Source organism: Sinohyriopsis cumingii, chromosome 10, assembly GCF_028554795.1.
Source record: "Sinohyriopsis cumingii isolate HCF-2022 chromosome 10, ASM2855479v2, whole genome shotgun sequence".
Classification (NCBI taxonomy): Eukaryota; Metazoa; Mollusca; class Bivalvia; order Unionida; family Unionidae; genus Sinohyriopsis; species Sinohyriopsis cumingii.
In genome coordinates this window covers 30,754,689-30,772,318 of record NC_142970.1, presented here as the reverse complement: position 1 = coordinate 30,772,318, position 17,630 = coordinate 30,754,689, and the positions used below count along the sequence as shown (strand labels likewise).

The following is a 17,630-nucleotide window of genomic DNA, read 5'->3' as shown; positions in this document are numbered from 1 at the left end:
TAATACGACGTAAAGACAATCAGTGGCGACGCGTTCCAGTATAAAAAAGGTGTGTGACCGAGTAGGGGTATCAGTCTTTTGGTGCTCCTGAAGATGTCACCCTCCAGAAAACATCCCTCTTCTAAACAGCCCCAAGGAAAGAAAAGGAAAGGACTGCCTCCTCGTTTAGTCAAACATGGGGACATGTTATCTGTCCTGTCCAAAGCTTCTCCACCCCTACGAAAATAACTCATTCAATCAGCCTCCAAAGAGGTCATCGATACCGTGTGCGAATGTTGTTTGAACGTCTGGAAAGGCACGATCCCTTTGTCCAAACACCAGAAACAATGCTTAGGCAAACACCGTCACGTTCTTCGCCAAATGGTTCAAAAGAAAATTCCCATCAGACAAAAGAAGAAGATGTTGGTCCAACGTGGAGGAATTTTACCCCTCTTGTTAGGCCCATAATTGAAAGGAGTCTTGGGAACCATGTTGGGAGGACTGATGGGAGCAAGATAAAAAGACCCTCTGAAGTCCCAAGATCTCAGAATCGACCAATGACATCCCATGGAAGGACGAAAACTAGCTTTAGTGCCTTACAAACGATGGATGGAATACCATCGTTGGCAAGAACAACGGACCCCGCATTTACCTCCCAATCCCAATTTGAGCGAGATGTCCCAGTTACAACACGAATTGCAGTCCTTGATGGATCGCCAAGATTTGTCCGAAACAGAAAAATTGCAAAAGTACGGTCAACTCTTGCAACGACTGCAACTCTTTCACCAGAAAGCCTCAAACGAAACAGCTCTTCCCACTCTGAAAGATTTTAAGACGTTGATGAAAAGTCCAGCACCATCACCACTACCAGTGACCAAGACAGAAAAAGGAGAAGAAGAAGAAGGGTTTCAAACTCACCAGAAAAAGTACGCAAGTTAACAACACCACCTACCTCCAGAATTGGATGGATTAAAAAGATGATGACTACCCCTTCTTCATCAGAAGAGAAAAAGAAGGTGAAGACAGAAGTGAAACAAGAACCGATATCCCTTGTTCAGACATCCTCCTCCTCGACACCTATTGCCGGTCGCACACGCAAAGCATTACAATCCAAGAAAGTACCCCAAGAGAAAAAGAGTAGCATCTTCCAAGAGTGGGTGCCTTATTAAAACACAAACCAACAAATGGAAAAAGTCTTAGCCAGCATTTACTACGATCCCTTGCATCCTTCAGGTTACGCAGGAGTTCAAAAATTGTATCGTGCTGCCAACACGCGACTGAAAAGTCTCCGTTTACCGCAAGTGCAACGATGGTTACAAGAACAAGCTACCTACACTTTACACAAACCCATTCGACGCAAGTTTTCCAGAAGTCGCACCCGAGTGGAAGGCATCGATCATCAATCTCAAGCCGATTTAGCCGATGTCTCTCATTTGTCCAGCTACAATCGCGGTTACAAATATTTGTTTTGTGTCGTCGACGTCTTTTCCAAATTAGCCTGGGTCGTACCCTTGACTTCCAAATCGAGCAGTGAGTTAGTGCGAGCCCTGCAACGAGTGTTGAAACAAAGTGGTCGTCACCCTCTTCGATGGCAAACGGACAAAGGCACCGAATTTCTGAACCAAGCTTTCCAAAAAGAATTAAAGAAACGTGACATTCATTTTTTTACCACCGAGAATCCCGAAACCAAAGCCAGCATCGTGGAGCGTTTTCAACGCACTTTGAAAGAACGCATGTGGAAATATTTTATGCATCACCACACTCTGAAGTACATCGACATCTTACCGCACCTGGTGCAAGCGTACAACCAATCTTACCATCGAAGCATTGGACGTGCCCCGCAAGACGTGACTCCCGACAACGAAGTGTTGGTGTTTGAGCGCCTGTTTGGTATGTCCCCGACGAGGGCTGCCCCCAAGAAAAGTGGAGTGTTGGCCGTAGGAGATTGGGTACGCATTGGCAAAACCAAACGCACTTTCGACAAAGGTTACTTACCTAACTGGACGACCGAATTGTTTCGCGTCACTGGACGAGTGCATGGCCGTCATCCTGTCGTCTATAAATTGGAAGACATGAACGGAGAAGTGCTCAAAGGAACGTTTTATTTGCCCGAGTTACAACGTGTCACCAAAAAAGAAGACGATGTGTACGACATCGAAAGCATTCTCGAACGCAGAACCCGTAAAGTGGGCAAACGACGTGTCAAAGAAGTCAAAGTACGTTGGAAAGGATATCCACCCAGTTTTGATTCTTGGATCGACGCTTCGCAAGTCATCGACTATAAAAAGAAGTGACCATCATGCCCTTTCACACAGACGCAGCTACGTCGACCGCTCCTTCACCCAGTTCTTCTCTGCAAGATTTACAAAAACAACCCTTGTGAGTGTGGTGTGGAGAACGTGTGCCTAAAACGCAAATCGTCTTTTTCTGCCAAATCTTCGTGGTGTATTGTGTCCTCGGGGCAGCCATCGCCAATTTGAGTTTGCAACAAGGAGACAAACAATTGTGGACCATTTTATTGAGCAGTTGCATCGGTTACCTGCTTCCCAATCCCTCCCTGAAATTCTCCTCGAACGGGAACAACGGGAACCTTGTGTCCAGTGCCAGTGTCAGTCACCATTCCAACAACAACAACCCTATATTGGGCGGAGACACTCCTCTGACGTCCAGTAACCCCTCGGACAGCCACAGAACTCTGGAATTATGAGTCACACTAACCAATTTTACTTAACCTTACCCAGTGACAGTTCCATGGAGGTGTTTCCCAACAACACCTTGTGCTGTTACACGGCCAAATTACCTCAGGCCATCCCATTAGATCACGAAGCCCATTGGGAAGAGGCTTTGGTGGAAATGATTCACCCAACACAAATCAAAAACATCACTGAAACTCAAAACACTTTTGAGGTCGAAATCCTGAACGAACAATTGCAACTAACCATGAATGAAATCGGGTTTTCAGGCGACGTAAAACCAGCCAACAATCCACCCTTCAGTATCTACACCTTGAAAATTCCGTCAGGGTTTTATTTTAGTGGCCAACATTTGGTGGATACCATTGCTTCCAGGTGCGAGTTAGCCTTTGGCAAAGCCCTGAACAAAGCCAAGAAAGTGTGAAGATTGAGTACCATAAAGTGGCTCGTCGCTTATTGTTGAAATTTCAGGATACGGACACGTTGTCCCTCAGGTTCAATGGTAGTTTGTTTGAAATTTTGGGTGGACATGCAGGAATGGTCGCAAACAATTGGAGCCCCAAGATCAACAGTAATATGGATTTTTGCAGAGCTTTTGGAAACCCGGTAGAACTGAACCATGGACTGAATTTGATCTTTCTGTATTCCGATGTGGTGGAGTACAACGTGGTGGGACACACCTCTGTGCCATTACTGCGTGTCATTCCTTTCAAAGTGGATTCAACCATGTCCGCTGACGAGGAAGGTGGAAACACTTATCACGTTCACCGCGAATTTGTACCTCCTCACTATTTGTCTGTCAGCAAGTCTTATTTGGACACGGTCAACATTGCTATAAAAGGAGGTCTGGGACAAAATATTCCATTCACCAAAGGAAAAGTCACCGTGAAACTCCATTTTCGAAAACGGTTCTCTCACGACTCGTAAGTCATGTATCCAGTGTACCGAGGGGTTGCTCGACAGCGAGGACACGGTTTAGGAGATATGTTAAAATCGGCTTTTCGTTCGGTGGTCCCAGTGTTGAAACCGATGGTGACACGCGGATTGCACGCCTTGAAAGATGCGGCATTGACACACGGCAAAGAATTTCTCCAAAATGTCATCATCAACAAACAAAACCCCAAAGAAGCTTTCTTAAGGGCAGGCAAAAATGTCTTGCTGCAAACGGGTAAAGACTTTTTGAGCCGACGAGAAACACCTATAAATGCCCTGCACGCTACCGAGTCAGGCATTCAGCAAGGACAAGGCAGAAAGAGACGACGAAGAAAACACCCTTTCACCAGACTTCACATGTCTAAAGCTAGAAAGACAAAGAAAAGAAGAACTGTTCGAGACTTAGACGTTTTCGATTATTGAGACACAGAGAAAAAATGATGCACCGAGAATCTTGCGCTTGTTCCAAGTCGGAACTAGATCTGTTTGCCATGCCCCCCACCATGATGACGATGCAAGAATCCCAGTGGGTGGAATTTCATCCCGTCTCCTCATTGACGGATTCCGCTCCCATCGAGTTTGAAATCAAAGGACAGCCCGAAGATTACATCGATCTGAATAGCAGTTACCTGTACTTGAAAGTGAAGTGATCGAACCACCCAACGCTAACCTAGACGTTGATGAAGCAGTAGCTCCCGTCAATAATTTCATGCATTCCTTGTTTAGCGAAGTGGACTTGTACTTGAATAACAAACTGGTCAGCAGTAGCATGGATACTTACCCTTACCGAACGTACCTGGAAAATCTCTTGACGTACGGAAAAGAAGCCAAGAACACTCATCTGGATGCTTGCGTGGTATGGAAACCTGACAAAGCGACTAAGTTCAACAGCACTACAGTTGCTGGGGATGCTCAAAATACAACGGGATTTGTAGAACGACGAACGAAAATTGCACTAAGTCGTAGTTTAGAACTGATGGATCGCTTGCATCTAGACATGTGGTTACAAGAAAAGTATTTGCTGAACGGGGTGGATATCCTCTTGAGACTGAATCTCAGCAGTGCCGCTTTCCATTTGATGGTTGCTGCTGATGCCACTTACAAAACTATCATTCAAGAAGCCAAACTCTACGTGCGTCGTGTGGAAGTGTTACCTAAAGTGGGAAACGACATCTGTCAGACGTTGAGCAGAACGACTGCCAAGTATCCGATACGACGCGTAGAAGTGAAAACGTTCACCATTCCCACTGGACAGCGATCCATGATCGAAGATCATCTGTTCCAAGGACAGTTACCCAAGCGTTTAATCGTTGGTATCGTAAGCAATGCAGCTTTCAACGGAGCCTACCGGGAAAATCCTTTCCACTTCCAACCCTACAATGTGTCCAAGATCGAAGTCAGTCGCGATGGCAAAACCTTGTGTACCCGACCTTTCGAACCTAACTTTGGTGTCGCGAAGAATTACTTGAGGTCGTACTTGTCCCTGTACGAAGCCACCGGTCAGTTAGGAACCAACACCAGTCACGGCATTACGTACGAGGATTATGCAGGAGGTTACGCTTTGTGGGCTTTTGATTTCACTCCTGACCAAGGCAGCGACGAGGGACATTTCCACCCTATAAAATCGGGTCAGATTCGTGTGGAAATTCAGTTTACTACAAATGTACCAGAGACGGTGAACGTCATCCTGTATGCAGAATTCGACAATACCATAGAAATCAACAGTTTGAGAGAAGTCATTCTAGACTATTAGAAGCCATGGAAGACTGTTATCCCTCTTTACCTAGTGGAGAAACTTTGAAGATGGAATGTGAGGAGACTGTGGAAGAAGAAGAAGAATCCCAAGACAAAGACGATGAAGTTATCATGAAGTCAAGATGGCCGGAACAAGAAGCCCATTTAGTCTCCTTTTTTGCTACATTCCTGGCAGATATAATGAAAGAATTGATCAAGGATGTCACAACGATCATCCCAGTCAAATTCAACACGATAAATGTCTGATGTTGAGTCAAGAAGAAAAGTTGGACGAATATCTGGACAAAGCTTGGGGTCACATCGAGATAGAATTCGTGTTGAATGAGTGGTATAAAGGCTTGGATAAACATTCTTCTCCTCCATTAACGTCTCTGGAGTGCCGTCGCATCGAATCTCTCTTTGACCAGAGTAAGAAGTCGGAGCTAAACGCCTTTTACTTGTCAGACATTTTCAAGCAAAAAGTCAGGATCGAATTGATCACTTATCATTACCTGTGAAGAAGAAGAAGAAAAAAACAACACAAATTAATGGATACCTGGGAACTTTATTACCTTTTGAACCACAGTTCTTATACGGTGTCTTGGAATCCTGTCGTCTGTGCTAAAGATGAACTCCCTCATCGCAAACCTCAAGACCATCAAGCTTATGTGATCAACACGGACGACAGTCATCTCCCAGGAACCGACTGGGTAGCCGTCTACTTTCCTCAAGAAGGATGTGTGGAATATTTTGATTCGTAAGGATTGCCTCCTTTGGAAGACGATATCATCGACTTTATGAGAAGAAATGCTCAGACCACCCGATTCAATAATGTGAAATTACAAGGCACAGATTCCTTGGTGTGTGGACAGTACTGTGTGTATTTTCTGCATCATCGCAGCCTGGGTTATTCCTTAGAACATTTAGTGACTCATTTTGATCCTCGTTCTTCTTCTAGAAATGATGTGAAAGTAGATCGATGGTTTTGTGACCATTATGCTTATCTTTTGTCTCAAGCTAGAAAACGTAGTGTCCATCAATGGCCTAATGACTTCCAACAGTGGAAATCACAATTTCATTCACAAAGTTGTCAGCCTTGTCCAAAATAATGTGTTAGTTGAAAAAAATATTTGTGATTTAAAAAATGTTTGATGTTATATTGTTGGATTATTGTTAAAAATGTTATAATTGTTTGTTAGTGTTAAGTGATTTTGAATAAAAAATGTTGTTTTGAAAAGAAATGCCTTTGTGGCTTGTTTGGCTATAGGAATCTTGATTCATGCTCTTTGACTTCTTACTATCCCTCTCATGACACTCATTGAACGTTCCAGCTCGAAAACCGTATAGGGATGTTTTCCTTCACGTCCGCGCTTTGACTTTAAAAACCGGGGCAGTTTCCAGTCTAACCATCTATTGTCGACTCATCCTCCTACGAAGATGTGCTCCAAACTAGCTAAGCTAAACGAAGCCTACGTGAATTTGCATAGGGTCAGACACAGTCTGATACCGAAGCCTGAAGAGACAGAGAATGTGAGATTGTTAAATGTCACTGAAGACCTGATAGAAGAGCTCTTCAGAGAAGAAGTGAACAGGGAAAAAGAAGAATGGACAGAGAAGTACAGACTTCAGAAACAGCAGAGAGAGCAGCAACAGCAACAAGAGCAGCAGCAACAGAAACCTGAACCTGACAGAGGCTTTGTCGACTGTCGTATCGACACCAAAGAGTTCTTCTTCTCTTTCCGAAGAAGCAGACCTATCGTCAGAGGACGTCGCATTCTTAGAAACTAAAAGATCGCCCTAGCTTCAACTTCGCACACAAAAAAACAACCCTTTTCAGGGCTACCCAATACTCTAGAAAAGAAATAACAATCGATTTGCCAATGTATGTATGTAGAGTAGTGTGAATATAAACACTGACTCTTTTGTGGTGTGAGTGTATGTGTTTGTGTGGATAGTAGATAATGATAATGTTTTTTGCTGTTTGACGTGCGTGGAGAGTAGATTTGGGGTTTAATTTGATTGCTTTGCGTATGTGGATAGTATATTGAAGTGATTAATGAAAATTTTTAAATTAGTAATGGGTAGTAAAATAGTGAGTGAGTGTTTCTTTTAGGTCCGCGCGTTGTTTGGTCATGATCTAGGTAATATAACTTTTGTCTTAGGGGGATGTTTTCCTTCACGTCCGCGCTTTCACTATAAATTGAAACTCACTTGGCAGTCTAGCTACCCTTGTTGATTGATCAAGAGAATGAACACCAGACTAGCAAAACTGCTTCAACTTCATGTACACCTGGAATATGCCAGGCGTATAGTGAATGAGCTGGCTGCAGAGGCCATAGTAGAAGAGGCAAGGATAAAGAAAGAAGAGGAGGAGAGAAGACAGAGGGAAGAGGAGGAAAAGAAAATAGGAGAGAGGATGACTTACAAGATACCAGAGACAGAGGATTGGGGTGCTGAAGCCAATCATCCCGCATCTGCATTCCCAAGAAAAAAAGTAAAAGGAGACTGGGGAAGAAGATGTGTGTGTGTTGCCAGGCCTGGAAGGTGCCATCATTAACCAGGTGTCACTGGAGTTCAAAAACAAACAGCCCTTTTCAGGGCTACCCAAACATTTAGAAAAGAAATAGTAATTGATTTGTCAATGTGTGTATGTAGAGTAGTGTGAATATAAACACTGACTCTTTTTTCATTGTGTGTGTGTGTGTGTGTGTGTGTGTGTTTGTAAGCGCTAAAGTAAGTTTGTGTGGTTAGCAGATTATTGGGTTTAATTATAATGCTTTGTGTGTATGTGTGTGTGTGTGTGTGTGTTTGTGTGTGGATAGTAGATTTGGGATTTGTTAATTGCTGCTTCACTTATGTGGATAGTATATTATATGAAATGAGAAAAGTAGGGGATGTTTTCCTTCACGTCCGCGCGTTTTAAGTGATAATCTAGGTAATATCAAATCACTGTTTGGGAATTATGACGGCCGGCTCGGTCTCGTGGGTTCACAGACTGACACAGCCGTTCATAGCCCGAATAATAAAAACCAGTTAAGGACGAATATTACAAAATCACTGTTTGGGAATTATGACGGCCTGCTAGGTCTCGTAGGTTCATAAACTGACACAGCCGTTCATAGCCCGAATAATAAAAACCAATTAAGGCCACAAAAGATTAAAATAGGAAAATAGGAATTAATTACAACAGGACTTCATAATAACATACAAACAACCATAAAACAAGTTTTCATTCCAAACCAATAAGATAAGGAATTAAAATAAATAAGGAATTCATGAAGAAAAAGAAAAGAAAAAGAAAAAAATAATATACTCCTAACCGTCTCCTTGTCTCTAAAACAACATCTGGCTGAACTTTTAAATCAAGCTTCCACAGCTATTTCTACTAACATACTCAGCCAAATCCAGGCAATGTTGGCAGACGACCCTGAAGAATTTGAAACTTCCACGCTGGCAGCGGCCCTGTAAGTATCATCATCCAGCGGCGATGAAGCTGATCAACCTGCCCCACCTAAACAGAGTGGAAAAAAGGAAGGCTCTGTCTACCGGAATAAGGGACTGGGAAAGGCAATTGATGATATCAAAAAAACGGGCCACTTCGTCAATGCCACAAGACCAGGTGTCCTAATGTGACGTCATCGCTGCCGACCAATCGTAGCGGGAGTCACATACTGCTCGGTTTGACACCTGGGGCATTTCAATCCTACTAAGAAACACGAGTGTGTGGTGTGACTATTCCCACTCATGTTTATTAGCCTTTCAGTCAGGTTGTTAAGGACTAGTTAGTCCTACACCTGAGTGGCTAAATTAAAAAGTACTCTTTGAGTACATAAAAGCCTGGGGGATGAGGCTCCTTTTCCTTCCCCCAGGAGTAATTAAAAATCACGCAGTGCGTGAATAAACAAGTGGTACATGTTCAAAAGAACGAAAACCACTATAATCCAACTAACTAACTAACTAACTAATTTTGTTTTGGGGGATGTTTTCCTTCACGTCCGCGCTTTAACTATAAGAACCCACAAAGTTCGTCGTTCGCACCATTCTAAGGAATAAAAAACGAAGATGGACGTGTCCCAACTGTTTAATAATTTAAGGTATGTTTATTTTTGGATGGTGGATGGTGAATATGGAGTTGAAAGGATTGAAAGAGATTGAAGGTTAAGAACAAGTCTGCACTACGTGAACGATCTAAAATTAGCCAGGGAGATGATAGAGGGATTAATTGAAGAAGAAGTGAAGAGATTGAGAGGGCTGATAAATCCCCCTTATGTCAGAGTGGGGACAATAAAAGAGGCCATGGAGAAGGTAAAAGAAGTAAGAAGGTTCTTGGAAGAGATAGAAAAAAGGTCAGAGTGGCCCTTTGTCAAAAGGAGTGTTGAACAATTGAAAAAAGGGGAAGAAAAGATGAGAAAGGTGATAGATGAAGAAGTGGAGAAAATAAAGGACAGGTGGGCAAAAGATAGAAAAGAAGAAGAAAATAGAAAGGAAAAGGAAGAACTAGAGAAACTAAACTCTAATTGGATGAAAATCCAACAGAAGTTCCGAGCCATGGGTCACCCGGACTGGATACCGGAAACAGAAAAGAAGAAGAAGAAAGGAATGATGGAAAAAATAAGGGGATGGATAAAGAAGTTAAGGAGTTAGAAGAAGAAGAAGAAGAAACCCAAAGGCCCTTTTCAGGGCCACTCCAATCTCTCGAAAAGAGATGGACTTTCAATTGCCTACCCCTTTTTTATTTTTTTATTTTTTTTTAAAATCCCATGTTAAATTCTCTTTGTCCCTAGACAGGCCCACGATTTATTCTCCATATTAAATTTCCCCTTGTCGCTAGACAGGCCCACGATTTTTCTCCATGTTAATTTCCCCTTTCGCTAAACAGGCCCAAAATATATTCCCATGTTAATTCCCTTTGTCGCTAGACAGGCCCACGATTTTTCTCCATGTTAATTTTCCATTGTTGCTAGACAGGCCCAGGGGGTGTTTTAATGCTAATTCCCATTGTCGCCAGATCGTCCCACTTCACTACTAATGTACGATCTATTGATCAGCATGCCATCCATTCTGTCACCCAGATATAATGTACAATCTATTGATCAGCATGCCATGCATTATGTCACCCAGATGTGACCTGTTAGTAGTGAATGGGGATACATTAGCGACAATGGGAATTAGCATTACAGACCCCCCTGGGTCAGATTAGCGACAATGGAAATATAACATGGCGAAAAATCGTGGGTCAGATTAGCGACAAGGGAAATTAACATGGGGAATAAATCGTGGGTCACTCTAGCGACAAGGGGAATTTAACATGGAACTATAGTGTGGGTCTGTCTAGCGACAAGGGGAAATTAACATGGGGAATAGAGTTTGGGCTTTTGGGATTTTTTTTTGTTTTAAATTTTTTTAAAAAAGGGGTAGGCAATTGAATAAAGTCATTCTCTTTTCGAGAAATATGGCTGGCCCTGAAAAGGGCCTTTGGTTTCTTCTTCTTCTTCTTCTTCTGCTTCTAATTTCTTCTTTTTCTCCACCAACTTCTTATTTTCTCACCTACACTCTTTTTTCTTCTTTTTTTCTCTCCTCTTCTTTCTTCTCTTCCTCCTCCTCTTCTTTCTTCCTCTTCTCATTTTCTTCTTCTTTTTCAATTTTTTCATTCCATTTTCTTATTCTTATCCTTTCCTCTTCATCCTCCTTCTCCTCCTTTATTTCCCTCATCACACCACTTATCATAGTGGTCTTCATTGAGTCGTACTAGCATTTGTTCTATCATGCCCAAATTGTCAAGGACGTCTTGCAATGTTTGAAATTTATCGAGGTGGTTCGAAGCCATCTTCTCTGTAGAATGGTTTGAACGACGAATACTGTGGGTTCTTATACGAAAAGCGTGGACGTGAAGGAAAACATCCCCCTAAAACATAAAATTGATATTACCTAGATCATGACCTAACATCGTGCAGACGTGAAAGAAAACATCCCTACTTTTCTCATTTCATATAATATACTATCCACATAAGTGAAGCAACAATAAACAAACCCCAAATCTACTATTTACACACGCAAATCATTAAAACAAAATCCATAATCTACTATCCACACAATCGTACGTGAGCGGTTACAAAACCCAAACTATACTCTCCACATACGCTAAGAAACAATAAACAAAATCCATAATCTACTATCCACACAATCGTACGTGAGCGCTTACAAAACCCAAACTATACTCTCCACATACGCTAAGAAACAATAAACAAAATCCATAATCTACTATCCACACAATCGTACGTGAGCGCTTACAAAACTCAAACTATACTCTCCACATACGCTAAGAAACAATAAACAAAATCCATAATCTACTATCCACACAATCGTACGTGAGCGCTTACAAAACCCGAACTATACTCTTCACATACGCTAAGAAACAATAAAGAAACCCATAATCTACCATTCACACAAACTTACGTGAGCAGTTACAAACACAAACACACAAACACATACCCTCGCACTATGAAAAAAGAGTTAGTGTTTATAATCACACTACTCTACCTACACACACACACACACACACACACACACACACACACACATTGGCAAATCGATAGTTATTTCTTTTCTAGAGTATTGGGTAGCCCTGAAAAGGGCTGTTTTTTTTAAACTCCAGATGCAACTATCTAATGATTGCACCTTCCTGGCCTGGCGCCACACACGCATCTTCTTCCCCAGTCTCCTTTCACCTTTCTTCTGAGGAGCGAAGAGGGAGGATGATTCGCTTCAGCACCCCAATCCTCTGTCTCGGGAATATTGAACGACTTCCTCTCTTCTCTTTTCTTTTCCTCCTCTTCCCTCTGTCTTCTCTCCTCCTCTTCCTTCTTTATTCTTTCTTCTTCTATTATAGCCTCCGCAGCCAGTTCATTTACCAGGCGCCTGACATATTCCAGATGTATCTGGAGTTCAAGAAGTTTGCTTATTCTGCTACTATTCATTCTTGTGTTGATCAATCAACAAGGGTAGCTAGACTGCCGAACGAGTTTCAATTTATAGTGAAAGCGCGTACGTGAACGAAAACATCCCCCTATAAACATAAAATTGATCTTCCCTAGATCATGACTAAAAAAAAAAAAACAACAACGCGCGGACCTAAAAGAAACACTTTTTTATTCTACCCATCACTATTTTAAAATTTTTTATAAATCACTTCAATTGACTATCCACATACTCAAAGCAATCCAATCTAACCCCGAAATCTACACCTCAAACACCAAATAAAGACATCATTTTAATCTACTATCCACACCAACGTACTTGATCACTTACAAACACACAAACTCACAAACACATACCCTCACATTTTTTTAAAAAGAGTTAGTGTTTATTTTCACACTACTCTACCTAAACACATTGGCAAATGGATAGTTATTTCTTTTCTAGAGTATTGGGTAGCCCTGAAAAGGGCTGGGTTTTTTTTGTTTGCTATGGCAATCTTTTAGTTTCTAAGAATGCGATGTCCTCTGACGATAGACTTTCTGGCGATAGGTCTGCTTCTTCGGAAAGAGAAGAAGAACTCTTTGGTGTCGATACGACAATCGACAAAGCCTCTGTCAGCTTCAGGTTCTTGTTGCTGCTGTTGTTGTTGCTGCTGCTGTTGCTGCTGTCTCTGAAGTCTGTACTTCTCTGTCCATTCTTCTTTTTCCCTCTTCATTTCTTCTCTGAAAAGCTCTTCTATCAGGTCTTCAGTGATTTTTAACATTCTCACATTCTCTATTTCTTCTGGCTTCGGTATCAGACTGTGTCTGACCCTATGCAAATTCACGTAGGCTTCGTTGAGCTTAGCTAGTTTGGAACACATCTTCTTAGGAGGATGAGTCGACAATGGATGGTTAGACTGGAAACAACCCCGGTTCTTAAAGTGAAAGCGCGGACGTGAAGGAAAACATCCCCCACACGGTTTTCGAGTCGCAATGTACAGTGAGTGTCATGAGAGGGATAGTAAGAAGTCAAAGAGCATCAATCCAACATTCTTATAGCTAAACAAAAGACAAAGGCATTTTTTTCAAAACACAACATTTTTATTCAAAAATCACTTAACACTAACCAACAACAACTCTAACATTTTTAACAATAATCCAACACTATAACATCAAACAATTTTTTCAAATCACCAACATTTTTTTCTCAATTCACAATCTACTTTAAACAGGGCTGACAACGTTGTGAATGAAATTGTGATTTCCACTGTTGGAAATCATTAGGCCATTGATGGACACTACGTTTCCTAGCTTGAGACAAAAGATAAGCATAATGGTCACAAAACCATCGATCTACTTTCACATCATTTCTTGAAGAAGAACGAGGATCAAAATGAGTCACTAAATGTTCTCAGGAATAGCCCAGGCTTCGATGATGCAGAAAATACACGCAATAATGTCCACACACCAAGGAATCTGTGCCTTGTAATTTCACATTATTGAATCGGGTGGTCTGAGTATTTCTTCTCATAAAGTCGATGATATCGTCTTCCAAAGGGGGCAATCCGTACGAATCGAAATATTCCACACATCCTTCTTGAGGAAAGTATACGGCTACCCAGTCGGTTCCTGGGAGATGACTGTCGTCCGTGTTTATCACGTAAGCTTGATGGTCTTGAGGTTTGGGATGAGGGAGTTCATCTTTAGCACAGACGACAGGATTCCAAGAAGCCGTATACGAACTGTGGTTCAAAAGGTAATAAAGTTCCCAGGTATCCATTGATTTGTGTGTGTGTTTTTTTCTTCTTCTTCTTCACAGGTAATAATAAGTCGTCAATTCGATCCTGACTTTTTGCTTGAAAATGTCTGACGAATAAACGGTTATTCGTTCTGTTTCCTCACTCTGATTCAGGAGAGCTTCGATACGATGGATCTCTTGAGTGGTTAATGGTGGACAAGAATGTTTACGCAAGTCTTTATACCACTGGTGTAACACGTCTTTGTTCGAGATGAGACTCCAAGCTTCGTCCAGATACTCGTCCAATTTTTCTTCTTGACTCAACATCAGGCATTTATCGTGTTGAATTTGACTGGGATGATCGTTTTGACATCCATAGCAATTTTTCTTGATCAATTCCGTCATTTTTTCGACCAAGTGTTTGGCAAAACAGGAGATTAAATGGGCTTCTTGTTCTGGCCATCTTGACTTCATGATGATCACTTCTTCTTTTTCCACGGTCTCCTCACATTTCATGTCCAAAGTTTCTCCATTAGGTAAAGAGGGATAACAGTCTTCCATGGTTTCTAGTAATCTAGGATGACTTCTCTCAAACTGTTGATTTCTATCGTATTATCGAATTCTGCATACAGGATGACGTTCACCGTTTCATCAGGGTCTCGGTCTTTAAACTGAATTTCCACACGAATCTGGCCGGATTTTATAGGGTGGAAATGTCCCTCGTCGCTGCCTTGGTCAGGAGTGAAATCGAAAGCCCACAAAGCATAGCCTCCTGCATAATCTTCGTACGTAATGCCGTGACTGGTGTTGGTTCCTAACTGTCCGGTGGCTTCGTACAGGGACAAGTACGATCTCAAGTAATTCTTCTTGGTAAAGTCAGGTTCGAAAGGTCGGGTACACAAGGTTTTGCCATCGCGACTGACTTCGATTTTGGACACGCCAAAGTGTTGAAAGTAGAAAGGATTTTTTTCGGCAGCTCCGTTGAAGGCTGTATTCTCGACGATACCAACGATCAAACGTTTGGGTAACTGTCCTTGGAACAGATGATCTTCGATCATGGATCGCTGTCCCTTGGGAATGGTGAAGGTTTTCACTTCCACGCGTCGTATGGGATACTTGGCAGTCGTTCTGCTCAACGTCTGACTGATGTCGTTACCTACTTTAGGTAACACTTCCACACGACGTACGTAGAGTCTGGCTTCTAGGATTTTGGTTTTGTAACCGTCACTATCAGCCAATAAATGGAAAGCGGCACTGCTACGATTCAGTCTCAGGCGGACATCCACCCCGTTCAGCAAATACTTTTCTTGCAACTACATGTCCAAATGCAAACGATCCATCAGTTCTAAACTTGTGTCGACTCCCGTGATTCTCTTTCTTCGTTCTACAAATTCATCATTGTTGTCTTTCTTTTCATCAGTTTCCAATATTTCAAACTTGGTAGGTTCGTCAGCTTCCCATACCACACAGGCATTGAGATGAGTGTTCTTGGCATCTATTCCGTACGTCAAGAGATTTTCCAGGTAGGCACGATAAGGGTAAGTATCCATGCTGCTACTGACCAGTTTGTTATTCAAATACAAGTCCACTCCACTGAACAAGGAATGCATGAAATTGTTGACCGGAGCTACTGCTTCATCGTCTATAGCACCTCCAGTCTTATCTAGAATTTTGACTTTCAGGTACAAGTAACTGCTATTCAGATCGATGTAATCTTCGGGCTGTCCTTTGATTTCAAACTCGATGGGAGCGGAATCGGCCAATGAGGAGACGGGATGAAATTCCACCCACTGGGATTCTTGCATCGTCATCATGGTGGGGGGCATGGCAAACAGATCCAGTTCCGTCTTGGAACAAGCGCAAGACTCTCGCTGCATCATTTTGTTCTGTTCTTTCTCAATAATCGAAAACGTTTAAGTCTCGAACGGTTCTTCTTTTCTTGGCCTTTCTCGCTTGAAGTCTGGTGAAAGGGTGTTTTCTGCGTCGTCTCTTTCTGCCTTGTCCTTGCTGAATGCCTGACTCGGTAGCGTGCAGGGCATTTATAGGTGTTTCTCGGCGACCCAAAATGTCTTTGCCCGTTTGCAGCAAGACATTTTTGCCTGCCCTCATGAAGGCTTCTTTGGGGTTTTGTTTGTCGATGATGACATTTTGGAGAAATTCTTTGCCTTGCGTCAGTGCCGCATCTTTCAAGGCGTGCAATCCGCGTGTCACCATCGGTTTCAACACTGGGGCCACCGAACGAAAGGCCGATTTTAACATATCTCCTAAACCGTGTCCTCGCTGTCGAGCAACCCCTCGGTACACTGGATACATGACTTACGAGTCGTGAGAGAACCGTTCTCGAAAAGGGAGTTTCACCGTAACTTTTCCTTTGGTGAATGGAATATTTTGTCCCAAATCTCCTTTTATAGCAATGTTGATCGTGTCCAAATACGACTTGCTGACAGGCAAATAGTGAGAATGTACAAATTCGCGGTGGACGTGATAAGTGTTTCCACCTTCCTCGTCAGTGTTCGTGGCAGAATCCACTTTGAAAGGAATGACACGCAGTAACGGCACGGAGGTGTGTCCCACCACGTTGTACTCCACCACATCGGAGTACACGAACATCAAATTCAGTCCTTGGTTCAGTTCTACCGGGGTACGAAATAACTTGCTAAAAGACTCGTTGTCGTAAACGATGGGTAATTCGTTTTTCTTCATCATGGCCATTCTCAGGTTCATGTCTCCGCCCAACATGTCATACAATTCAGGACAAAATAAAATGGACAGGATTTTACTCCGTTCAAATTTCATCAAGAAGCGACGAGCTGTTTTGTGGTACTCCATGGTGACACTTTTGTTAACATGCTCCAAAGCTTTCAGAAACACGACATTAAACCTGGAGGCTATGGTGCTGACCAAATGTTGACCACTAAAATAATAGCCGGGGGAAATGAACAAGTGATAGGTGGTGTACTTTTGTGTACGGGTTTTCTTGTCATATTTGACATTGCTATCCATCCACTGTTGCATTTGCTCGTCATGAACTTCCACATCAAAAAAAATTTGATTGGGAAGGACATTGAGGACTTGGGTCGGGTGAATGATTTCCACTAAAGCCACTTCCCAATGGGCTTCGTGATCTAAGGGGATGGCCTGATGTAATTTGGCCGTGTAACAGCACAACGTGTTGTGGGGAAACACCTCCATGGAACTGTCACTGGGTAAGGTTAAGTAAAATTGGTTTTCGTGACTCATAATTCCAGAGTTCTGTGGCTGTCCGAGGGGTTAGTGGACGTCAGAGGCGTGTCTCCGCCCAAAATGGGGTTCTGGTTGTGATTGTTGTTGGAGTGGTGACTGGCACTGGCACTGGACACAAGGTTCCCGTTGGAAGAGAATTTCAGGGAGGGATTGGGAAGCAGGTAACCGATGCAACTGCTCAATAAAATGGTCCACAATTGTTTGTCTCCTTGTTGCAAACTCAAATTGGCGATGGCTACCCCGATGACACAATACACCACAAAGATTTGGCAGAAAAAGACGATTTGCGTTTTAGGCACACGTTCTCCACACCACACCCACAAGGGTTGTTTTTGTAAATCTTGCACAGAA

At 42.5% G+C, this 17,630-nt stretch overlaps 1 protein-coding gene and 1 long non-coding RNA gene across 3 annotated transcripts in view; both read right to left on the bottom strand.

The window, feature by feature from the left end:
• Positions 1-11,060, bottom strand: part of LOC149789834 (uncharacterized) — a 192,276-nt gene extending 181,216 nt beyond the window's left edge. Inside the window, exon 1 of one of the 2 annotated variants that reach the window (XR_016423982.1) lies at positions 10,887-11,060. This is a non-coding gene — a long non-coding RNA (uncharacterized LOC149789834). The remainder of the gene's footprint in view (positions 1-10,886) is intronic. The other variant, XR_016423981.1, reaches the window with a different exon arrangement.
• Positions 11,061-11,070: 10 nt separating this feature from the next.
• Positions 11,071-17,630, bottom strand: part of LOC149789833 (uncharacterized) — a 36,336-nt gene continuing 29,776 nt past the window's right edge. Inside the window, exon 2 of the mRNA XM_089973366.1 lies at positions 11,071-11,244. Within this exon, the coding sequence (XP_089829492.1) occupies positions 11,208-11,244 (37 nt within the window). The 3' untranslated portion in view covers positions 11,071-11,207. The remainder of the gene's footprint in view (positions 11,245-17,630) is intronic.